This window comes from Daucus carota, chromosome 5 (genome assembly GCF_001625215.2).
Source record: "Daucus carota subsp. sativus chromosome 5, DH1 v3.0, whole genome shotgun sequence".
Classification (NCBI taxonomy): Eukaryota; Viridiplantae; Streptophyta; class Magnoliopsida; order Apiales; family Apiaceae; genus Daucus; species Daucus carota.
The window spans coordinates 18,804,922-18,831,218 of record NC_030385.2 but is presented as its reverse complement, the minus strand read 5'-3'; the positions used below and the strand labels follow the sequence as shown (position 1 = coordinate 18,831,218).

The 26,297-nt window shown below is 31.6% G+C and overlaps 1 protein-coding gene across 1 annotated transcript; it reads right to left on the bottom strand.

The window, feature by feature from the left end:
* Positions 1-3,967: 3,967 nt before the first annotated feature.
* LOC108221893 (O-fucosyltransferase 10) lies at positions 3,968-25,943 on the bottom strand. Its single transcript, XM_017395747.2, has 10 exons — positions 25,530-25,943; positions 23,386-23,482; positions 21,913-21,980; positions 8,852-8,940; positions 8,004-8,198; positions 7,139-7,343; positions 6,874-7,041; positions 6,413-6,580; positions 5,625-5,815; positions 3,968-4,781 (listed from the first exon to the last, which is right to left on the bottom strand). Exons 1-10 carry the CDS (start codon positions 25,857-25,859, stop codon positions 4,586-4,588), a joined length of 1,707 nt encoding a protein of 568 aa, XP_017251236.1. The 5' UTR covers positions 25,860-25,943; the 3' UTR covers positions 3,968-4,585.
* Positions 25,944-26,297: the final 354 nt, after the last annotated feature.

The following is a 26,297-nucleotide window of genomic DNA, read 5'->3' as shown; positions in this document are numbered from 1 at the left end:
TAGTATCTATATCAAAGCTAACTGCAGACTCCTGTATGTCTATTGTGTTTTCGAACTCTAAATGTGTTCTGCAGGACCCTTCCCAGAAGAGGAGTGTAGAGATTGGTAGTATATCTGCAGGTCTTTACAATCTTCAATCAGTGCAAGCTTTTACAGCAAGACTAAATAAATCTCCTTCAGTTGAAGCTCAAATCTGGCATAATAGGATGGGGCATCCAGCTGCTACTGTTATCAACAAAATGTCAGTAATGACACCTGTGGAATCTACTTTGTTTAGTACATGTGATGTATGTCTTCAATCTAAGCAGCATCGTCTACCATTTCCTGTGTCTGAATCTCATACATACCAACTATTTGATCTAGTTCATTGTGACCTTTGGGGCCCTTACAAAGAGTGTACTCATGGTAAATGTACTTTGTTTCTTACTATTGTTGAGGAATACTCTAAGTGTACTTGGGTTTATCTTCTTAATAATAAAGGTCAAGTTTCATCTGTCATTGAGCAGTTTCTACAGCTTATTCACACTCAGTTTAAAACTAGTGTTAAGTGTGTTCGTTCGGACAATGGTACAGAGTTTACTAATCAAACTCTGCAGCAATTATTTGCTAACAAAGGAATCATCCATCAAACAACATGTCCATATACACCCCAACAAAATGGGGTGGTTGAACGTAAACATCAACATCTTTTGAATGTTGCTCGGTCGTTGAGATTGCAAGCACATCTACCTAAGTCACTTTGGGGAGACTGCGTATTAACTGCTGCCCATCTTATCAATATGCTGCCAGTTCAACAACTCAACTACAGAAGCCCCTATGAAATGTTGTACAAGAAGTTACCAGACTATCAATCCTTGAAGGTTTTTGGATGTCTGTGCTACATTGCAGATGTGAGTAGCGTTCCTGATAAGCTCAATCCTAGAGGACTTAAATGTGTATTTCTGGGCTATCCATTTGGAAAAAAAGGATACAGAGTCTTACATCTGGATACCAGGAAATGTTACTATTCCAGAGATGTGATCTTCATTGAAGATGTCTTTCCATTCCAAGATTTACTGGCAGCTAAGACAAATGATGATAGACTGTTTCCAAATGTTTACACTGAGGATATAAACCAACAGACACCTGCTGTGATATTGCCATCTGAGACTGATGGTCAGACAGCTGATGATGGAGACTCATCAAACCCAACCAGCAATACTGATCATACGACTGCAGCACAGCAACCTGTACAGCAACATGTACCTGTCTCAAGACCTGTTCGACAGAAACAGGTTCCCACAAAATTCAAGGACTACACTGGTATGCCAACACTGCCTTCTATGAATACAAGTACACATGCATGTGTTAGCTCTAGTAACTGTAACTATCCTATACAGACATATATGTCAAACCATGTCTTCACAAACAAACACAAAGCTTTTATGACAAATATATCAAATGTCAAAGTGCCTTATACTTTTGCTCAAGCTGTTGGTCAACCTCAGTGGGCTTCTGCTATGTTAGCTGAAATCAGAGCACTTGAAGCTAACAATACATGGATTATTGTTCCAAAACCTTCCAACAAAATATTGTTGACTGCAAATGGCTTTTCAAGGTCAAGTATACTCCAGAAGGCAATATAGACAAATACAAAGCCCGTTTGGTGGCAAAAGGCTTTACTCAGACCTTAGGAGTTGATTACTTTGAAACTTATGCTCCTGTGGCAAAAATGACCACTGTTCGAGTAGTCTTATCATTGGCAGCAAGGTACAATTGGCTGATACATCAAATGGATGTTAATAATGCATTCTTGCATGGAGTATTGACTGAGGAAATATATATGAAACTCCTACCAGGTTTCTCCCAACTGTCTACTGGTACATTTGTACCTGAACCAGGTGTTGAATATGTGTGCAAGCTGATAAAGTCAATATACGGTCTCAAGCAAGCACCCAGAGTTTGGAACAAGAAACTGGCCAGTGCTTTAGTCAAATTTGGCTTTGTTCAAGCTGTATGTGATCACAGTTTGTTTACTCTCAAACGAGGGTCTCAGTTTGTGGTTATTATCGTCTATGTGGATGATATAATGCTGACAGGAAACTCTACTGAACTTATTACCACTGTCAAGCAATTCTTACACTCTCAGTTCAAGATCAAGGATTTAGGACCCATGAAGTATTTTCTTGGTCTTGAAGTGGCAAGGTCACCTACTGGCATATTTCTCAATCAAAGAAAATATGCTTTAGACATTCTCACAGACACTGGTCTGACGGCAACCAAGCCCTCTGCTGTTCCTATGGAACAAAATCACCAGCTGTCTGATAATGCCTCTCCACCCCTTGTTCCAAAACATGTTGAAACTTACAGGAGACTTGTAGGTCGCCTGTTGTACCTAACCATTTCTCGTCCTGATTTGGCTTATGGAGTTCATGTATTGTCCCAGTACATTTCTAACCCTCGCAGTGATCATTTGCAAGCAGCATATAAGATGGTTCGATACATTAAAGGCACTGTAGGTCAGGGATTATTCTTTCCCAAGGACAACTCGAATCAACTATGTGCTTACAGTGACTCTGACTGGGGTGCATGCAAGGAAACTCGAAGGTCTCTCACAGGCTACTGTATATTACTGGGTTCCTCCCTTGTGTCCTGGAGATGTAAGAAACAACACACGGTGTCCAGGTCTTCTGCAGAATCTGAGTATCGATCCATGGCAGACACCTGTTGTGAGATTGTATGGCTGGTTAATCTGCTTCAATCATTACAATTTCCGTCTCCAGTACCTGTTCCCTTGTTTTGTGACAATAAATCAGCCTTATATATCGCTTCTAACCCAGTTTATCACGAACGTACAAAGCATATTGAAATCGATTGTCATTTCATTCGTGATAAGCTCAGTCAAGGGCTGATTTCTACTGGTCACATTCGCACTGATTCTCAACCGGCTGACATGTTTACAAAGGCTCTATCATCGATTCAGCTTGATAATCTACAGTCCAAGTTAGGTGTCATCAATCTTCTGTCGCCACCTAGCTTGAGGGGGGATGTTACATTATACACCTCAACGTCCAAGTCAGCATCCGAGTCACCTGGTGTGACAGCTCATGACAGCTCATGACAGCTGTGTTAGTTAGTTGTAAATATGTAGGTTGTATATATATTCAGTTGAGCAGAGTAGTGGATAGTAAGTTAGTTGTACAGTTTTACTTTTTCTCTCTCTAGCTTTCTCTGTAAATGTTCTTCATATATACAAGCTTTTCTTTGAAGCTTCAATGGTGTCCTATTAGTTGTGTGTGTTTACATCTCTTGTTTACATAGTATAGACTAGTATTATCTTTGTGACACTTTAGTTGAAATTGAAGACTCGTGTCAGACTTTTGAAGACAAAGACCGAGATGCTTTAAATTATTACTGTACAACTTCATAATAATTATTGGAATGTAAATATATAATTTAAATTACTTGTGAAAATGAGTGAGGAATGATGTTAGATTGGAGAAGAAAAAGAGATGAGAGTAGAATCTGATGGTTAAATTTGATCGTAACCCAGGTGAGTGAAAAGAGGTCGAGGCAGAGGCCGGGTTGGTCCTGAGTAGGGATGGCAAAAGTTTCCTAACTGACAGATATCCGACTGAATCAATCTCAATGGTTTATACCAAACCCGATTTTTATGGTATTGTTACGGATTTGGTTTTTAATTTTGAAAACCGATTGAATTTGGTTCGGGTTTGGTTTTTAGGCCAACCGAACCAAAACCTGCAAGGAAAATGAAACAGTAAAGGCATAACAATAACGTAAACCGGACAATTATACACATACCCGGTTCACAAATGATTAATTAGGGTATACATACAAATATGTAGCCTCCAGGACTAGAGATGGCAATCAGTAGAGTTTGGGGAGGAAGTAAGTTGAATAATAGTTCTGTAAACCTGCAAGGAAAATGAAACAGTAAAGGCATAACAACAACGTAAACCGGACAATGTAAGCACAAAGCGAACAAGCCTTGAAGCTTCATAAAGATTTACTTTGATAGTTCTCAACATTTGCTGCTAAGGTACTTCCACAATACAAAACAGAGGTCCTTAAGCAACAAAACCTAGAGGCGACAATGTAGCAGACGAACCTTATAAATTTCCAAATATTTCCTGCCTAAACAGATGTTCATAACTATTAACTAGTATACAAGGAAGAGACATAATGAATGTAGGAATGACAGCTGAAGAGCTTGCTAGCTTCACAAGTTCGGAACATGTAATCCTTTTATTGCTTTAAATGTATGCGCCACCGGTGATGCATAGATAGCATATATGCTAAGAGAGCCACAAGTAGTTTTCCTCGAGATTCAACATGCAATTCACGTACGAGTATCGAAACTGGACGAGAAATTGAACTTTCCATTCCAAATGCTATATAATGCTGAGCAGATAAAATTCTCCCTCATATTTACGACTTTGTCGTGTGTACAACCTTCCATGTAGTTGCAACAGTATTTAGCAAAGAACAAACTACATAGCTGCAGTTAAGTATATTATATGCGTCTTGACAGCACAAGTGGTAGAAGTATATGTAGAATGAGCAACATTCCCGTGAAAGGGTCAAGTTAATGACCCTGCATATTAACAGCATGAGGTAATTTGAGGGTTGAATTCCATGCTTCCCATACACATCGACACTCTGGAAAAGGGCTCGAGTACAGAGAATCCCTTCTATTGCTATTTACAGATCTAGGTACCATTACACTCCGGCGGTCACTTTCTGCAAGCATTAATTTCATTTCATCCTTGAAGGAGCTCCAACTGTAAGCAAATTATAAAACTTTAATCATCAAGATAGTCACACCAGCAGTCTCCAAGTTTCTTGGAACAGAAATAAACATGGTAGTTCTCCCATCATGTATTAGAGGCAATGCTTGCAAGTATTATCAGATTACAATTCGAGAACTATGAAAAATTTGCATCAAGTCGTTTCATACACTCATACATAATCCATTAGAATATTACTTTGCATTACTTTTATCATTTTCTGCTTTATTCTGGGAAGACAATCTCTACTTCCTCAGCTCCTCAGGTATTATTAAAATTATGACAATGACATAACATAGCCAAAGTTGCTAAACAGATCAAAATGTATTTAATTCCAAAAGAATATATCAATTTCTATAGGTTGACTCAACCCTATATCTTATTGTATCATCTCTCTAGACTGTAAAACGTATTAAGTTTCTGCATTTTTTTTGAAAAAAAATAATCTAAAAGCATATTATCTCACAAAAAAACTTTAAAATACATAGTCACCATGCACACATGATCTTGATCAAGTAAGATTTTCTCCTTTGCCTAGATAGGGTAGCTTATTTTTTTGCCTCTTTTAACAAGATTGTGTTTCATAGGCATAGTTTACTCCGTGTCACCCTATACCTTATATACAACCCTCTATACCGAATTTGCTAGCACTATAGACATTGCTATTTGTACAAAAACAAGTCAGAAGTGCATGTTTTCATTATATGTTTGATTTTTTATTTGTTTTACAAGGCCAACCCAACTTTTTTTCCACAATTAATGAAATTACTGGGCAATGCTATATCATATCCAGAGACAAAAAGTTTCTCAGTAAGAAGCAGCAGTAGACTTAAATACCTGATACTAGTATTATACAGTAAACGTGCAAGCTTCATTTTATCCGGCTTGATGGTCTTAGCATGGCCATTATACAGAAATCTTCGATGACCCATGAGAAAATGTGGAAAGTTTCCACCTTGAGTGGTAACAAATGCTTCACTAGATAAGCAGACCATGTAATCAAGAGCAGCCAACCTCGAAGAGAAGCCCTAATCAATCAAAGAGAGAAATCTGTATCAAATGACAAAGTCAACTTGCTCACTCTACTATAAGCTGCCGTTGCTATTTGGTAACCACAGTAAAAAAAAACTTATTCGACAATGACCAAGGATATATAATTATTCACCTAGTTTGACTGCCACACACTTCAAAGAAGACAGTAGGTGTAAGAAATGTTTTATGTTATATGCCTATCATCATTTCCTTCCACAATACAGTAGTCATACAGCCAATGCCCCGTGTGGAGTGATGTGAATCACTTAGATTTTCAGGACATTCCAAATAGCAGTCAAGTCGAGTAAAGAAGGATGGTCGGACACTCTGAGAATGAAGGCTGGCAAGCAAATATGGCTACGTTTTCTTTTACTTTTACTTTCACTGCTAAAGACAATAGATTTATGGCAACAATCCACACTGTTCTGAGAATACTATTTCTTTCAAATTAAATTTACAAGCAATATATAATAATTTTATAACATTGATGCAACAACGGCTAAAAGTTAAACTATTATGGTCAAAAACACCAAAGTTACTGACCTTTTAGAAGTCAAGTACTTATTATTGTTTATTTTTATTTAATAATTCACCTGAAATGAAGCAAGCTCATCTGGTTTTGTAAGTGATTCCTTCGTCTCTAGAAGAGGAAACATCTTCCTCAGAAGTGCTAAGTATTTCTCAGCCTGGTAAAGTTTCCCCGAGGCCAAATAAATTGGAGTGTTGTTGGTAAATCCCATACCCCTTAGCATCATTCCAACCTATGCTGACAACGAAAAGATAAAACAACAGAATTTTATTATCTACTCAATGAAAATTTGTGAGACTATTAGATACATCTATACATTTTCAAAAACCTGATCTAAGAATGTCCTGATTAACTTTCTCTTCCATTTTAAAATTTACAAGGCAGTGTAAGAACAACTTTGAAAGACAACAAAGGAACAGAGATTGGAGCTCAAATATAAGATGTGACTACTATTTTTTGAAAAAGTAAAAATGGGAGAGGAAATCAATGAGCTGGTAGAATACGAAAAAAATTAAATAAACTAACCTCCAAAGGGGTCATGGGGCACTTCCCATTAATTCGATTGAGACCAGGTTCAATTACACGATTGTTTCGTTTGAACTTATCTCCCCATCCTTCTTCACGTACCAACTCCATCCTGATTCTTTCAGCTACTCCACCATCATAAACACAACATGAGAAGGCCACCATGTCCTAAGAGTACAAATGTATGGACAATGGTATTTCAGACAAATATTACTTGAACATTAAATAAAAATGACAGAATTCATATAAGTATAACATATTCTACCTCCTCAAACCGAAGGTGGACTGAAATGAATTCACCGCCGGAGCTTAAGATATTTTTAGTCATACGCTTGACCAACTTTCTTGCCAGCATTAAGATGGGATCGACGAATTTTAAGGCTTCGTAATTGGCCAGGCACCTCAGAAATTGAATTTGTGGAGGTAGATTAACTGCCAATCTATTTGCAAATGGAGCAATGCGGATAACCCTGTATGAACATGTAACGAAGTACACACAATGACGGTAAATACAGTGCGTATTTAAGCAAATTTGAGTTACAATCTGTCATAGCATAGAATATAATCGGTATAAATCAAAAATTGAAGGGATGAGTTTTAATAAAATTGACTGATTGCACAATGGATGGTGACATCAATGCAACATGTGTTGCCAGCTTTCTGATTGCAAGTCGAAAGCAATGTTGTATAAACTATTAAAACACTGAAGTATATCATGAGTAACAAAACATGCAGAGTTTGGACCTCCATAAGATTTGCACAAGTCTCCTTGACTTCATTATATAAGTGTTGTATTTAGTCACTTTTGTTCCTCTCTTGTCTGATATGACGCCAACACCATAGCCTACAATAGCTAGTTATTGTGCAATCATCTCTCTCAAAATTAGAGGCTCGGCTACCCTCCATGACACGGCATCCCTCACCATAAATATATCATCACTTTGGAAAGATAGAATAAGAATTGAAACCTTTCCATCAAAGGTCATATGAGGTCTCACATTTTACATGCAGAAACTGACTAATTATCTTTTTCCCTTGATAAGTCACTAATTTACTTTCGACTTGATAACTGAAGTGTTCTTCCTGGCACAAGTTTGGGCAACAAAATTTAGGAGATATTAACTACCTACCTGCGCTTTTGTAAGACTGGTAGAACTTCTTCTAGGTAAAAACTGGCAGAAGCCCAAGCAGGAACTTTTAGGTACTTCATATTGCTGACGTTATCATACTTTTCCATTAAATCCTTTGGGAGCTCCCTCACCACATTCACATGACCCTGAAGAATGTTGATAAAATGATCCTCGTCATAGATATCCGAAAATAAACTGCAAAGCACAAGTCGGGAAAAGATAACATAGATATCATCATAAAATTTAAAGGAAACACACGGTATTGAGCTTCAGCATGTGCATACAAAAACATACAGTTACGAAAAATATCCATACATGCTAACACTCTAAATTCCAAATTTATTATACTACACCAAAGATTGAACATAACGCTGATATAACACAGAAAACTGTTACTCCTTAATCTAGAGATTTAAGCATGCAAAATTTTGGTGTCTTACATTGCCTTTCACCTAATGCCAACACATCCAAGCATTTGATAACTGCATAGCCTCACCTTTAAATTAAATGATTGTGATAACTAGACTTCTTTGACTGCTTCTCTCCTGCCTTGAATCTTATCTTTCATATTATCAACTTTAAGGTAATGAACAATAACAAGAAGGTAGACAAAGGAGAAATTATGTATACTCAAAAGGAAACTCAAGTAAGCAAAAATCGGGGAGAATTTACATAAGCCTACTGGCATTACAAAATTCAAGTACACATTTTTCACCACAAAAGGATATCTTCTGGAAGTTACATAAAAGCCAAAACATTATTTTCTATCGAAACTTTCAGGAAGCCGAAAGAAATGAAGAATTCTCCCAACGAAAAAGTACATAGCAAGGTCATATTAAATTACTTGCCTTGGATCCTTCCAAACATTGTGCAGCTCAAATCGGGGAATAATTAATGTTGCACCTAATAGTCCAGCAACTGCCACTGCATTGCAGATCTGAGAAAACAAAAAGTTCAGTAGGCGATGCTCACGCAGAAAGTACATGACCAAGAAGATACTGAACTTATTAGGTCATTCACGATTACCCACAATGTCAGAAAAAGGTATTTAGAGCATCTCCAACCATGAGAAGCCCTTACCTAAAACTCTAGTTGGCTTACCAAAATTAAAAATTATAGCCAATGTCCACAAAAAACAGCACTCCAACCATAGCAAGCCCTTGTCTATAATTATAGCCACCCCCCTATGGACGGCTATATTTGTCGAACCACTACAGATCTGTAGTGAATTCCACGTCATCTTCCGCAGTTTATTTTCCTCCTTCCCACTGATTACAAATTATTTATTACCATATTAAACTGATATATTCTATTTATAACAATCTAAATATTAATAACATACTATTTTTAAATTATAACCAACCAGTATAGTCAATACTATTGAAGCACAATATCTTACAGGTTCAGCAAATTTTACATAATGTTTTACAGGTCCAATTTAGCCAATGATTATAGCCAACGCCATTCGAGATGCTCTTAAGAGCATCTCCAACCATGGAGCGCCCTTAGCTAAAAAATTAGTCGGCATACCAAAAGTAAAATATATAGCCTATATCTTCAAAAAAAAACACTCCAACCATACCAACCCCTTGTCTATAATTATAGTCAACCTCCTATGGATGACTATATTTGTCGATCCACTACAGGCTTGTAAGAAATCTGTAGGAAGATTACACATCACTTATTACCATATTAAAGTGATATATTCTATTTATAACAATCAAAAATATTAAAACATACTATTTTTAAATTATATCCAACCAATATAGACAATACCATCGAAGCAAAATGTCTTACAGGTTCAGCAAATTTTACATAATGAACAGGTATAATTTAGCCAACCATTATGGCCAACCCGTTGGAGATGCTCTGATATTATTTTCTTCATGATTTTTTTTTTTTTTTTGGTAAGTATTTTCTTCATGATTTTGAGTATATTCAAAAACTGGTTTTCCAAAAATGTTAAAAAGGACAAATGGGACAATAGGTTTACTAGTAGTTGCAAAAGGATCAATAACTAGTGGTTTACTGGCTAGGACCATGTTATACGATTTAGGGATTTGGCCTAAAACTTGGTGTCTATTAACTAGATTCACTGGTTGGATTGGAATAACTAGATGAAGGCCTATTGCTCCTTTAAGCTTACTATCACAACTGTCTCTCCCGTGAGAGCTACTACCTCCTCGAATACTGTCTGGATTATCTCTTACACTCATCTTTCACTCCTATTTGTAGAAATTCTCTATTTAGAAAATCTGGAATAGATTTTTCACTCCCTTTAATGTATTGTGTATCAAAATCAAATATGATTATTAATGCTTGCCATCTAGCAAAAATCTGTTTTGATGCAATATTTTGAACATTTTCTAAAATAAATTTTGCTGACTGACGATCAATTCTGACTTAAAAAATTTGATTTAAAAGTTCATTGGAATTTATTGATGCATAAAACTAAACTTAATTTTTTTTTATGGATGAATAATTTTGTTGGGAATGGTGCTAAGCACCTGAGTAAAAAAAACAATTTCTTCATGTGAAGAAAGACTTGACTTTTGTTTGAGGATTCCTCCAAATCCAACTTCGCATGCATCAGTTTCCACTATTTTGAATGCAGAGGGATTAAAAATACCAAGATAGGTAAGTGTCTTGACATAATTTTTTAAAAATCTTAGACAATAGAAGTATCGATTGAAGTCCAAGGTGGGGGATTACCTGATAGCCGTTCAAATAATGGCTTACATTGCTTCCTAAGATCTTTGTAAAAGTCTCCTAAGTTGAGTGATAAGTTGAGTGATCCTAAAAATCTTTGGAGTTGGGTTTTATCAAGTAATCTTAGGGGTCATTTGTTAAATCTGAATCAAATTTCTGGATGAGTAAAAAATCTGAAGGGGTAGAATTTCTGGACGAATAAATTATTTTGTCATTTGTTAAATCTGAATCAAATTTCTGGATGAGTAAAAAATATGATGAAAAAAAAATTTCAAATAAACAAATAATATAATCAAAATATAGTGTAAGTATGCAAATAAAGATTATAAACTATATTAATATTACATATTATAAATTGTAAAATTTAAAATTCATAAGAGCCAACAAAAATCAAAATTGGAAAGTGGGCACATGCTGCGGGCGTCCTTTTGAACCATCTAGCTACAGTATCAAGGCCGGGACGTCCAGAAGATTTGTAGACGTCGTCCAACAACTTACAAACTTAAACAAATGACTTGAATCCTGAACGATGCCTCATCCAACTAATCTAGTCTCGTCCAGGGGTTAACAAATGACCCCTTACTTTCGTTTGGAATAAGACACACTTACTAGGCCATTGGTCTTAATTGTATTAAAAGAAGATTTAAAATGTTTCCAATGTTCTTTAATTGAATTGGAATAAACAAGAACAACGTCTATATAAACTACTGAGAAAGGACTAAAAATGTTGAATATATTTATTAGTGAATTTTGGAATTCACTAGGGGAATTTTTGAGTCCAAATGGAACTACATTCCATTCATAGTGACCAAAGGGAGTAGTAAAGGCAGTTTTATACCTATCTTCATTACTAATTTAGATTTTTCAAAACCTAGGAAGCATAAGTGCGGGTGCGAGAGTGCGGTATGTGGATATAGGAATTCGTCGAATTCCAAAATATGGGGATACGGGTGCGAGGGGATACGGCAAATATTAAAATATTAAAAATATTATATATACATATATATTATTATATAAATAAATATAATTTAAAAATTTTCATAACAATTAAACCATTTATTTTTATATTTAAAATTGTGAATTCAGAAGTTTAATTAGTTCCTAAATTAATGTTAGTGTTGGTAGTACAAATTGGTATTACATGAAATTATAACAACTGGAAGCCCATTAAGTGATAAAGGTAAATAAAAAATTAAAAAAAGAATGTGGACATCCCTCAGTCCAGGTTCATTTCACGTGTACCAAAGTGTATACATACGTATACATGAAACACAGATCAGTAGAATTTATTTTCTTATCTCCCCCATTCATCTCCCCTCTTCTTCTGCCCTCTTCTACCCCGTGGTCCCTCGCCAAACTTCATTCATCCCGCCGTGAGTCTGCAGCTCTTTCCGACAACCTGCAGAAGATTTTCCGGCGATGACAACGAAGGATCCGATCACATATAGACAAGTAAGGAGTAACACAGGTTTTGATTGATTAATTTGAAGCTTTTTCTTTGAAAAAAAGTTGTTCTAAATTACAATTCGTGCCACTCCCGCACCCCCATTCCCGCACCCCCGCGTATCCCCCTCGCTGCCTCCACCGATACGCCACGTGGCGTATCCCGTACGCACTCCGCCGCACCCCCGCACACCCCCACGTGTCCTATTCGCTGTTCTTCTCCTATATGGAGTATACCTGCTTTCAAGGTCAAAACCCCACTTTTTAAATCAAACTTACTAAATATAACTGCTTGGTTCAACCTCTTTATTAAATCTTTTTTATTTTGTAAAGAATATCTAATCCATTCAAGTACCTTGTTAATGGTTTTTAGTTAACAAGTACGATATTCCTTTTTTCCAACATTTTTATTAACATAAAAGCTGCACATGACCATGGTGATTTGCTATTTCTAATTAATCTTTTATTTAGTTATTCGTTTATCTATTTCTTACAATATTCTAATTGTTCATAGTTCATCTAGATAGGTCTAGATTTTGAAAGAATTAAATGCTCTTTAAATTCTTTAGCATAAGGTAGGTTGACTAAATGTTTCTTCCTATGCCAAAAGGCATGAGGGATTAATGAACAAAATTTCATTTAATAGAGTTTTATTAAATTGTTTGATCTTATTTTGGATATTACTATTTTTAATTGTTCCTCAATTCCTTTATATATAATTTCATTTTTTTTATAAATATTTTGAATTGACTCTTTTTATTGTTTAATAATGTAAGAGTTTTAGTAATTGATTCTTCTTGAATAGTTCTCATTTCTTTTTCTTTTGGCTCTAAGATATAATTAAATGTTATTGTTTGGCCTAAGTCTTTACTAATCAATTTATTAGTTGAAGTAGTGAAAGGATAAAGTATATGAAAGGTAGACATGATATAATCTTATCAATCATATTTGTTACTAAGACAAAAGAAGTTTTAAGGGAAATATTATCTTCACAAATATGAACTTTAGATAATTTCTATTCAATTTTCATTTGACTACTATTAGCTGAGCTTAACCTTTCATTAGTTTTTTCATAATACGTTATTGGATTTAGTCCATCTTGAATATAATTTAAATCAGCTCCTGAATCAACAAGAGCAAAAGTTTCAATGACAGAAGTTTTATTAATTATTAATTTAATATTAATATATCATTTTTGGATAGTAATATCTTTTAGTATGCTTAATGAAAGACCTTGTTGTTTAAGTAATTCAGATTTTCATTAATTTCAAAATTTTCTTCATCAGAAGAATCATGGATTCATAATTCAGACTTAGCTTTAATTTGTTTAATTTCAGAATTTTTTCTTTTAAGCAAGTAATTTATTTATTTCTAATATTGACTTCTTAGTTTAAATCTATAAAGTTATTTCTTTAACTGAGATTTTAAATCTTTCAATTGCTTTATCAAGACTAAATATAGATTTTTCTTGTTTTCCATTTGTCTTGGTTACATTGTCTGATGCCATTACAGTTTTTAATATAGTTGTATATTGTGTTATTAATTGTGGATCTTATTTTATTAATAAATCAATTTATTCTTCTTCCTGACTTTTAGATAATACATTTAGTGTCTTAATACAACAATTGTGACAATTATCATTACATCCTATTGTAATGTTTGGTTTACAATTATACCTTTCTATATTAGTAGTACTTGTTAGTTAAAAAAGTACATCTGAATAATGTTCATCATCATTACTGGATTCATTTTCAATCCTCATTAATTAGAGGATTGACTAAGTATCTTCATCAAATATATATATATATAGGCTCATGATCAAATAGAAACCACTCTTAAAATAAAAACTAGAAATCAGTTTTCCTACCACTATTTATAACTACGTGTATCACTAATTTATACTGCGCTAATCACTGTTTTTATACAGTATGTAAACAGCGATTTTTGTTATCAAAATTGAGAAGATCTACTTATCTAAACTATTGATAATCGATTATAGATGATCAATTTCATCCGTAAAAAGGTTCTTAGCGGTAGGAAGCCGCAAGAGAAGTTGTACGATGATGGGAAGTAGTCGTTAGTTTTGTAAGTTATGATGGAAAGTGTATGTGACTATTGGTGATGATAGACAATGGTGGAAAGTCATAGAAACGTCTGGTAATAGTGGTAAGAGGTTCATTATTACGATTTGGGTGAAGATGATGGTCATATACGTTGCATATGTGTGTGTGTGTGTGTGTATTCATATTCGCGAGATATGCTATATATAAATTAGTGATATGTTATGTACAAATTAGTGATTTCTTTAGTTAAAAATAGTGATAAAAAACTGTCCAGAAACTGGTTTTTAGTTTTTAGGCTAATTTGGTTTCTATTGGAGTAGGACTATATATATATATATATATATATATATATATATATATATATATATATATATATATATATATATATATATATATATGAGTAAGGTTCGAGGGAGAACTTTATAAGGTTCGAGGGAGAACTTTATTATCAAGAGAACTGAGAGATCTAATAGTAACCGTAGATATATTGTAATTGTATTCAAAATTAAAACTGATATATTTAATGGCATTGATGTAATAATCTTCTGTACATTGGGCATGTTGCTTAGTAATTTAAATGTGATCATCAAAGAATCTACTAAACATGGAAGTTTTTGATTACATCTGATTTCATACAAATCAATCAGAATAAACTTTAAAATGGAAAGATTAATCAAATTTCTGATTATCAATATATATACAAACACATACAAGAGATACTCTTCTTTTTCATAATCACAGAAGCAAAATAAGGGAGATACAGAAGTTGACAATGGAGAACAGGGAGAAAATTACAAGGTTTGAGGTCTTTCCTATCATTGTTCAAGGATGTTTTAAACAATTCTTGTAACTAATCTTTTAGCTAACAACACCTATAAAACTAAATCCGATTTTTTGTTTTATTCTGCAGAGCATTTGTTAACTTTTTTTAAGGAGTTCTTCAGAGTATTCTTGAACAAGTCTTACACAGAGTTATGGAATCTAAGAGAGGAAGGAATATGTTGCACTTTTAGTTGGTTTTTAGAATTTGCGTCTTTGATTGTAAGACTTTTTATCTAGTAGTTAAATTAAATTTATATTGTTACTTTTAGAACGGTGCTTCTTGATGTTGATTATTATGATCAGTAAAGAAAAAGAATTCTTGTTATATTTTTAGCGACGACAGAGTTTTAACTCAAGAGGCATCCAAGATGCTTGAGAGTATCTTGTGGAATATTTCTATATCTATCTGGTAATACAATATTCAATGTGAAAGAACACAACTTTCCACGTGTCTAATAACGTTCTTGGTGAAGCGGCACTGTCCCATATCTCTTCTTTGTAGCATATAAAAATAAATCAGCAGTTGTGGAATCCAATTACTAACAAATTATTTATTACTAAAATGAAATATAATAAATTAAGATTTTTATTTATTTAAAACACTTAAGAGAATCTTCTGACAAATAATATTTCCTAAACCAATATTTGTGTATTAGATTTCTTTTAAAAACACTCTTGAAATAATATAATAATAATGTATGTAAAAGATTCTATTAAGCATTTGTCATTGAAATATACTGATTACTTAATAATTCTTTTATAATAATAGAAATTGAGATTCTAAATAGAATAATGTATCATAAGATACATCAAAATGTTTAGTAGAATTACTACATATTATAATATGATGAGATTCTAATATATGTACATTTAAAGATTCTTGTAAGAGTTCCGTAGAACAGATACTCATTTGCAAGGCTATAAGCCATATTTGTCAAAAAAAATTCTTGTAAAAATTTTATATTTTTTATTTATATTTTTTTAATTATAGAAATACATTTAATAATAGATTCTAGTATATATAATAAAATATAATCGGGTTATCAGTTTGCTAAGGATATATTTTGATATGAATTCTATCAATATAAAAATGAGATTCTTTAAAATGTTCGCTCAAATATCGTAAAATGATATATAGTAGAATTTTTAAATATTTTTTATAAAATTGACATAGAATATCTGTTATAATTAATATAAAAAGTATTAATACAATGAACTATATTTAAGTGATTTTTTTAAAGAATCTCATAATTCTATTATTGAAATAGGATACCAACTTAATTATATAATGAGCACTTTATAGAATTCCTCATAAGAAAAACATATTAGTGAATATATTAAACAATCTTCATTTTGATTCCAATATATCTTAAATATTTAGTTGCATAACTCCATATTATAATATGCTGAGATTCTAATATATGTACATTTAAAGATTCTATCCTAAATCAGCAGTTGTGGAATCCAATTACTAACAAATTATTCATTACTAAAATGAAATATAATAAATTAAGATTTTCATTTATTTAAAACACCTAAGAGAATCTTCTCACAAATAATATTTCCTAAATCAATATTTGTGTATTAGATTTCTCTTAAACACACTCTTGAAATAATATAATAATAATGTATGTAAAAGATTCTATTAAGCATTTGTCATTGTAATATACTGATTACTTAATAATTCTTTTATAATAATAGAAATTGAGATTCTAAAAAATGTTACAATACAGTAGAATAATGTATAATAAGATACATCTCAATATTTAGTAGGATTACTACATATTATAATATGCTGAGATTCTAAAATATGTACATTTAAAGATTCTTGTAAGAGTTCCGTAGAACAGATACTCATTTGCAAGGCTATAAGCCATATTTGTCAAAAAAAAGATTCTTGTAAAAATTTTATATTTTATTATTTATATTTTTCTTTTAATTATAGAAATACATTTAATAATATATTCTAGTATATATTATAAAATGTAATCGGGTTATCAGTTTGCTAAGGATATATTTTGATATGAATTCTATCAATATGAAATTGAGATTCTTTAAAATGTTCGCTCAAATATCGTAAAATGATATATAGTAGAATTTTTAAATATTTTTTATAAAATTGACATAGAATATCTGTTATAATTAATATAAAAAGTATTAATACAATGAACTATATTTAAGTGATTTTTTTAAAGAATCTCATAATTCTATTATTGAAATAGGATACTAACTTAATTATATTTAATGAGCACTTTATAGAATTCCTAATAAGAAAAACATATTAGTGAATATATTAAACAATCTTCATTTTGATTCCAATATATCTTAAATATTTAGTTGCATAACTCCATATAATAATATGCTGAGATTCTAATATATGTACATTTAAAGATTCTATCCTAAATCAGCAGTTGTGGAATCCAATTACTAACAAATTATTCATTACTAAAATGAAATATAATAAGATTTTCATTTATTTAAAACACCTAAGAGAATCTTCTCACAAATAATATTTCCTAAATCAATATTTGTGTATTAGATTTCTCTTAAAAACACTCTTGAAATAATATAATAATAATGTATGTAAAAGATTCTATTAAGCATTTGTCATTGAAATATACTGATTACTTAATAATTCTTTTATAATAATAGAAATTGAGATTCTAAAAAATGTTCGGTACAATACAGAAGAATAATGTATAATAAGATACATCTCAATATTTAGTAGGATTACTACATATTATAATATGCTGAGATTCTAAGATATGTACATTTAAAGATTCTTGTAAGAGTTCCGTAGAACAGATACTCATTTGCAAGGCTATAAGCCATATTTCTCAAAAAAAGATTCTTGTAAAAATTTTATATTTTATTATTTATATTTTTCTTTTCATTATAGAAATACATTTAATAATATATTCTAGTATATATTATAAAATATAATCGGGTTATCAGTTTGCTAAGGATATATTTTGATATGAATTCTATCAATATGAAATTGAGATTCTTTAAAATGTTCGCTCAAATATCGTAAAATGATATATAGTAGAATTTTTAAATATTTTTTATAAAATTGACATAAAATATTTGTTATAAGTAATATAAAAAGTATTAATACAATGAACTATATTTAAGTAATTTTTTTAAAGAATCTCATAATTCTATTATTGAAATAGGATACTAACTTAATTATATGTAATGAGCACTTTATAGAATTCCTAATAAGAAAAACATATAAGTGAATATATTAAACAATCTTCATTTTGATTCTAATATATCTTAATATTTAGTTGCATAACTCCATATTATAATATGGTGAGATTCTAATATATGTACATTTAAAGATTCTATCCTAAATCAGCAGTTGTGGAATCCAATTACTAACAAATTATTCATTACTAAAATGAAATATAATAAATTAAGATTTTCATTTATTTAAAACACTCAAGAGAATCTTCTCACAAATAATATTTCCTAAATCAATATTTGTGTATTAGATTTCTCTTAAAAACACTCTTGAAATAATATAATAATAATGTATGTAAAAGATTCTATTAAGCATTTGTCATTGAAATATACTGATTACTTAATAATTCTTTTATAATAATAGAAATTGAGATTCTAAAAAATGTTCGGTACAATACAGTAGAATAATGTATAATAAGATACATCTCAATATTTAGTAGAATTACTACATATTATAATATGCTGAGATTCTAAAATATGTACATTTAAAGATTCTTGTAAGAGTTCCGTAGAACAGATACTCATTTGCAAGGCTATAAGCCATATTTCTCAAAAAAAGATTCTTGTAAAAATTTTATATTTTATTATTTATATTTTTCTTTTCATTATAGAAATACATTTAATAATATATTCTAGTATATATTATAAAATATAATCGGGTTATCAGTTTGCTAAGGATATATTTTGATATGAATTCTATCAATATGAAATTGAGATTCTTTAAAATGTTCGCTCAAATATCGTAAAATGATATATAGTAGAATTTTTAAATATTTTTTATAAAATTGACATAAAATATTTGTTATAAGTAATATAAAAAGTATTAATACAATGAACTATATTTAAGTAATTTTTTAAAGAATCTCATAATTCTATTATTGAAATAGGATACTAACTTAATTATATTTAATGAGCACTTTATAGAATTCCTAATAAGAAAAACATATAAGTGAATATATTAAACAATCTTCATTTTGATTCTAATATATCTTAATATTTAGTTGCATAACTCCATATTATAATATGCTGAGGTTCTAATATATGTACATTTAAAGATTCTATCCTAAATCAGCAGTTGTGGAATCCAATTACTAACAAATTATTCATTACTAAAATGAAATATAATAAATTAAGATTTTCATTTATTTAAAACACTTAAGAGAATCTTCTCACAAATAATATTTCCTAAATCAATATTTGTGTATTAGATTTCTCTTAAAAACACTCTTGAAATAATATAATAATAATGTATGTAAAAGATTCTATTAAGCATTTGTCATTGAAATATACTGATTACTTAATAATTCTTTTATAATAATAGAAATTAAGATTCTAAAAAATGTTCGGTACAATACAGTAGAATAATGTATAATAAGATACATCTCAATATTTAGTAGAATTACTACATATTATAATATGCTGATATTCTAAAATATGTACATTTAAAGATTCTTGTAAGAGTTCCGTAGAACAGATACTCATTTGCAAGGCTATAAGCCATATTTCTCAAAAAAAAGATTCTTGTAAAAATTTTATATTTTATTATTTATATTTTTCTTTTCATTATAGAAATACATTTAATAATATATTCTAGTATATATTATAAAATATAATCGGGTTATCAGTTTGCTAAGGATATATTTTGATATGAATATAATCAATATGAAATTGAGATTCTTTAAAATGTTCGCTCAAATATCGTAAAATGATATATCTGATAATTAAATATTTTCATCATGGTGAATCTTTTGAAAATTTGAAATTTGAAATTCAAAGTTTAATATACATTAAATGCTCTAGTTGATTGATTGAGATATGGAGAATATAAAAAAGGAAAACAATTGATTGCATATCTTATTATTTATGTTAACCAAATCATGTGTATATATGATCATAAATGAATATTTCCCCAAAAGATTTTTAATCATCTGTGTCCGATTATGCCCTTTATTGAATTGCTAATAAATATTTACTAAATCTCCTAATTATAGTAGCCATTGGATTAGAATGGGTGATCTACGGTAGATAGGCTAGTTCTCTCGGTTCTCTCGATAAAAAGTTCTCTTAGGATCTTACTCCTATATGTGTGTGTGTGTAACTCGTTAAGTTTTTCTTTAACTTTACATTCATTTTTTATAATTACCTGATTTACCATATATGTGACAAATAACTTCTCTTACCAAAACTCTTAGTAAATTTCCTATTTGTGCTAAATGTTTTCTTTTTAAACTTATGTGGTTTTTTATAATATTCTTCAATATTATCCTTTTTACTAGATTTGTTGTTATTAAATTTGTTATGTTTATTGTGACGTTTATGTTTATTTCTAAAAGGGGCTATATTTATATATAGGCAAGTGATCAAATAGGAAAGTGATATAATGGAAACCAATGTTATTCTATAAACTAGAAACCATTCCCACAATCATTATTTATAACTACATAAATCATTGGTTTATACACTAATAATAGCTATTTTATGCAGTAATATAATCGATTTTTATATTTGATAATTGAGAAAATTTACTTAAGTTTGCTATTGGTGGTCGATTATTGATGATTAAATTTGTATGAGGTCCATGATGATAGAAAGGGACAAGAAGTGGTGTTTGATAGTGGAAAATTGTCACAAGTAGTGGCAAATTATGGTGGCAAGCGGCAATAGGCCAATCGTGATTTTAGGTGACTACAGTACTAATGGAAGGGGTTAATAATGATGCCCGGAGGTTCATCAATGTACTATGATTGAAGATGAAGATGATATATGTTCTATATATGTGTATTTATATATCTATATTTGTGAAATTTCTTATATGAAAAATAGTGATTGTGATGCACAACAAGTGATTTTTGTAGTTAAAAACAGTCATAAAAGAAATTGGTCAGTAACTAGTTTTTGTAACTAGTTTCTAGGCTAATTTGATTTCTAGTAAAGTAAGCCTACATAAATATATTTATTCCTTGTTCCGCATAACCTAGTATATTTTCCTCTTAGTTTCTTTTATTACTTTAACTTGCATTAGAAACACTACTCAACATTCTACCGCATAGTGTTTTCTCCTTAAGAAATTCTTTTTCCTCCCGCCAAAAAGAATATTCAGTTTATTATATAATTTTTAATTCCTTTCACAACCCAAAAAACAACTTTATAGTAAAAGAGAGAATGTATTCCATATAGTATCTGTAGAAAAAAAATTGCAGGTTGCGATAACCGAGAGTGGCATGTCCGGTTCTCTTTTTTGGAACTAGCTATATTATTCCTTTGGAGATCTAAATTGCTAATATAAGTGTAAGAATAATTGAAGGCACCCCCTTGGGGATGCACAGCGTTAAACATCTGTATAATCAAATTATGGTAAATACTTCAATGATGTTTTAGTAACTAGTACATTGCTATTAACTCAAGCTACAGCTTCAGTGTATAACCTACTGGTACAAATTTATGGGGTGCATTTAGGGCCTTCAAGCAGATATAGAGATGTGTGAGCCCATTTAAGCAAGGGGTTGAGGAGGAAGAAGTTGAGAAGATGCTGACCATATCAATAGAGTAGTGTGGATTTTAGATACGAAGTCATTTAGACTGTGTGTTTTACAACATGATTCAAAGAGTAATGTTAAGCAACATACCGACGAGCGTTGTTGATTGAGGCCTCCATTGGCATCAACAATCAAGTAATAATCAGGTCCAAGCCTACCTGGAAGATTCACCAAATTACATACGGTTGCATAAGTTAAAGTTTTGTCACATAATAAAATGTTTGACGTACCTTTACAGGTAATTAGATGATCATATTATGAGACAATATATGCCTGAAATTTACTCTCAGAGCAAGTCTAACAACTTCTTTACATGAGTCCTTAAGTTATAATTCAGGGAATGTACCATATAATGGTGTTCCAATTCCCTAAAACTCCAAGAACCCCTAGCCATTCCTTATTTTATATAATATTAACATAATAATCATTTTTCACCATTTTTACACTTCTTTTCTCTTTTCAAAACATTGTTGTAATTCAAATTTTTATTATTATAATAATAAGAGCTTATTGCAATCCGCACCCCTAGATTTCGGCTTAAAAACACTTTAGTATTCAGACTTTAGATAATTGCACTTCGCCACCCACAGGTATTTTGTGCGCGGCAATTTGCAACCTTCCGTCAGTCTTCGTTAAATATTTATGTTTACCGTTACTTTAGGCAGGGTAAAATGGGAAAATCCACTTCTAATATTCTTCTTCCTCCATTTACTTTATATAAGCCCTAATCTCATGTTTATTAGACCTAATTTACTTGGTTTTTGTTTTATCAACTGGAGAAAAGATGAGGTGCATGTTGTAGATAATTCTTTCCTGATCATTTTCATATATTATACGTCAGATTTGGACTTCAATAACATGGTGAAATTGCTGTTTGATTTTCGAATTAGGATTCTTCGAGAACTTTGAATGTTCTTGATTGAATTTTGGGATTTTCATATTTATTGAGTCTGGGATAGATTGGATGGTACCATTAAATTGCTTAGGTGATTTCCAATCGAACCATGCCCTCAATTTTCACGTTGGCAGCGCGTAGAGCCCCGCCGAAGTCGAAGAACTCGACGGCGGCGCCGCTTTTGCTCGCGATTTCCGGCCAAACGGCTGGGAATCTTACACAACCAACCCCATAAATGAGCACCTAGTGTTTCCCTCTTCTGATCTACACCTTATCGCCATTTTCTGGGCACCTGCAGTCGGATTTCCTATTTTACCCCGCCTAAAATAACGGTAAACATAAAATATTTAACGGAGATTGACGGAAGGGTTGCAAATTGCTGCGCACAAAATACCTGTGGGTGACGAAGTGCAATTATCTAAAGTCTGCATACTAAAGTGCTTTTGGGCCGAAGTCTAGGGGTGTGAATTGCAATAAGCTCTAATAATAATATGGAACAAGTATAAGGATTGTTGTTGGAGTTAATCTGCAAAAGTATTATCCTAAATCACTAGGGTTCCTTTCATAATAATTTTTGGACTTGCTCTGGAAACCAACATGACAATGATTCTATCATGAACAGAATTGGAAATAAACAAAGAAAAAAAATATCATTTAGATATATGTACCAAGATGGCGACGCCGCCCACGGCGACGAGCGGTATAAGTATTCAGACAATGCTTATGCTCCTTTAGTTTTCTTTTATACTTCCATACAGTAGACAACTGCAAGATAAAAAATAGCAGCATTTACAAGATAGTAATAACGCTACAGAATCTCTTATAATTAGATATATGCACATTACATATTTACTAGTGTCTTACATGTTAAAAGTAAGATATGATCCAAGAGTGAGGAGAGGTCTTGAGTTCGATTTTTAACCTCAATACTTTCATAATTTATTATGAATACCAAGGCCAATTAAACCTTCCTCCTAACACAGTTTTTAGAAAAGCTGGTAAGATAACATTCCAGGTTGAAAGGTGCACTTCACAACATTAGATTATTTTAGTTGTTGCCAATAAAACAAAAAACCCCTGATTCTCTTAAGGAACATTTACTATCAGGTTATACAACCTAAAGATCATACACTATCCATTTTAATTACAAAAACAAACTATAACAACATTCTGAATCTTTGTGGTGTTCCCCACCATGCCTGAAAAGAAACGCAAGAAAACTCACTGAAAAGAAATTTACAAAAATGGAATTACATCTATCAAAAACTAACGGGTTTTTATCAAACTGGCCACCCGTTACGTCAAAATATCTCATTTGACCCATCCATCTCATCGGGGACTCATTTAAATCACTATAAACAAAATATATATCATTTTGCCCACATCACTATTTATACCTCTTTACTTGATCATTACCAAAAAGGGTTAATTATCAATTTGGTCACTAAAGTGGGCTTAATGTATCAAGTTGGTCACTGAATTGAAAACGGTATCAAGATGGTCACTGAAGTCATCATAAATATCAAACAAGTACTTTGAAATATGAGTTCAAGCATTAAAAATATGATTTATAGAAGTTTACGCATTATTTTTAAATGTTACCACAACCAACTAAAAGGTTATGACTTCTAGTATTTATAATAATATATTTAGATTTTATCAAGTTTATTTATTATTTGTTCTTATTATATAGTTATTTTCTTTGTTTTAATTAAAAATAAATAATAAATAAACCTGATAAAATCTAAATATATTATCATAAATACTAGAAGTCATATCCTTTTAGTTGGTTGGGGTAACATTTAAGAATAATGTGTAAATCTCTATAAATAATATTTTTACCGCTTGAACTCATATTTCGAGGTACTTGTTTGATATTTATGGTGACTGACCATCTTGATACCGTTTTCAGTTCTGTGACTAACTTGATACACTAAGCCCACTTCAGTGACTAACTAGATAATTAACCCTTATCAAAAATCATCCGTTTCAAATTTTACTATAAAACCACTTTGAGTACTTTCATAATTGTCTCTAGTATGTATCAAAATAATTTGAAAATTTATAAAGCAACATAGCTAGGGTGATCACTTAAATATATATTTATAGTTGTATAATTTTTTAACTAAATAGCTATGTTGCTTTAGAAATTCCCAAATTATTTTGATAAATACTAGAAACAATTATGCAAGTACTCGAAGTAGTTTTGTAGTAAAAAGTGAAACGATTGATTTTTGATAAATAATTAAGTAAAGAGGTATAAATAATGATAGGGGCAAAATGATATATGTTTGGTTTATAGTGGTTTAAATGAGTCTCCGATGAGATGGAAGATAAGTGAGATATTTTGACGTAACGGGTGGGCAGTTTGATATAAAACCCAAAAACTAACTTGCTTGGCTACTAAAGTTCAATAACTGACAAACTAGCCTCAGTGACATCGGCAACGTAGACAAAAAGTTGCAACTTATGGGTGAGCATATAGTCAAGTAGTCAATAAAATAACATTGTATTCATTAAATGACAAGCTGCAAAAAAATTGGCCTGATTCATGGTTCCTAAGTTAAACACCTTTAGATTTAAAGTTTAAGGAATAATTTTAACTTCCTAATGTAAATGTAATACACTAGTTAATTTTATCTATATTCCTTCTTAACATCCAACAATTAAAATCAATCACCTAGTTTATTTAAATTGATTTACAGAGCTAACTAAGAGGATACAAAAATACAGTTAAAAATAAAAATTCTTCTGCAGAATAAAATTTTAATAAAAGGTATGAAAATATATAGTAAATGATGAGTAATGCAACCTGAATAGCGGAAGAATTATCAGACTGAATCTGGGGCCAAAGTTTGTCAAAGATCTCATGACTTTTGTAGACTGAACCAGGTGATGAGGGCTTATAGAAGATAGCGGAGATGGGATCCACAAATGTGATCAGCCCAGTTAGATAGAGGAGCAAAAAGAAAAGCAGGTAGCCAAGTAAGTTTTTCCGGCCATGGAGTAGCTCGGCGGCGAAACTGCCGCGGCGACGGACTTTCCGGCGGGAATGGAAAGAAGGATTGTTGTTATCGGTGGTGTTGACATTGCAGGTGAGTTTGGATGTTAGTGTAATAGACTGCTGCCTGTCTAAAGCCATGGGTGTGTAATGACTAATGAGAGGTTCTGGATCTTTTCTGGTATTAAAAATGTCGGTGACATTATTGTTCACAAATCACAACGTTTCCGATTACTAATCTACTTTCTACTTATTAGTCCCTCCGTCCCACCAGGTTCTTTACAGTTTCCTTTTTTGGACGTCCCACCCAATTCTTTACATTACAAAACTTTCCCAAAATAGTTAATGGGTCCCACCACTTTATCACTTTTTCTTCCTTTTCACACCACTTTTACTCCACTATCTCTCTTTTATATATTAAAAATCGATGGGTCCCACCACTTCACCCACTTTTCTTCCTCTTTTTCACTACTTTATACATATTTCTTAACCTCCGTGCCCAAATCCAATGTAAACAAATGGGTGGGACGGAGGGAGTATATATACTAGCCTATAACCCGTGCGAAGCACGGGCGGCCA

What these genes read in the sequence shown, in the direction of transcription:
- LOC108221893 (XM_017395747.2), bottom strand. Translation starts at nt 25,859, where the DNA reads ATGGCTTTAGACAGGCAGCAGTCTATTACACTAACATCCAAACTCACC. An exon ending in ATAATTCTTCCGCTATTCAG is followed by an intron (nt 23,483 to 25,529) that starts GTTGCATTACTC and finishes TTTATCTTGCAG; the next exon opens with TTGTCTACTGTATGGAAGTA. An exon ending in ATGAGCTTGCTTCATTTCAG is followed by an intron (nt 5,816 to 6,412) that starts GTGAATTATTAA and finishes TTGATTGATTAG; the next exon opens with GGCTTCTCTTCGAGGTTGGC.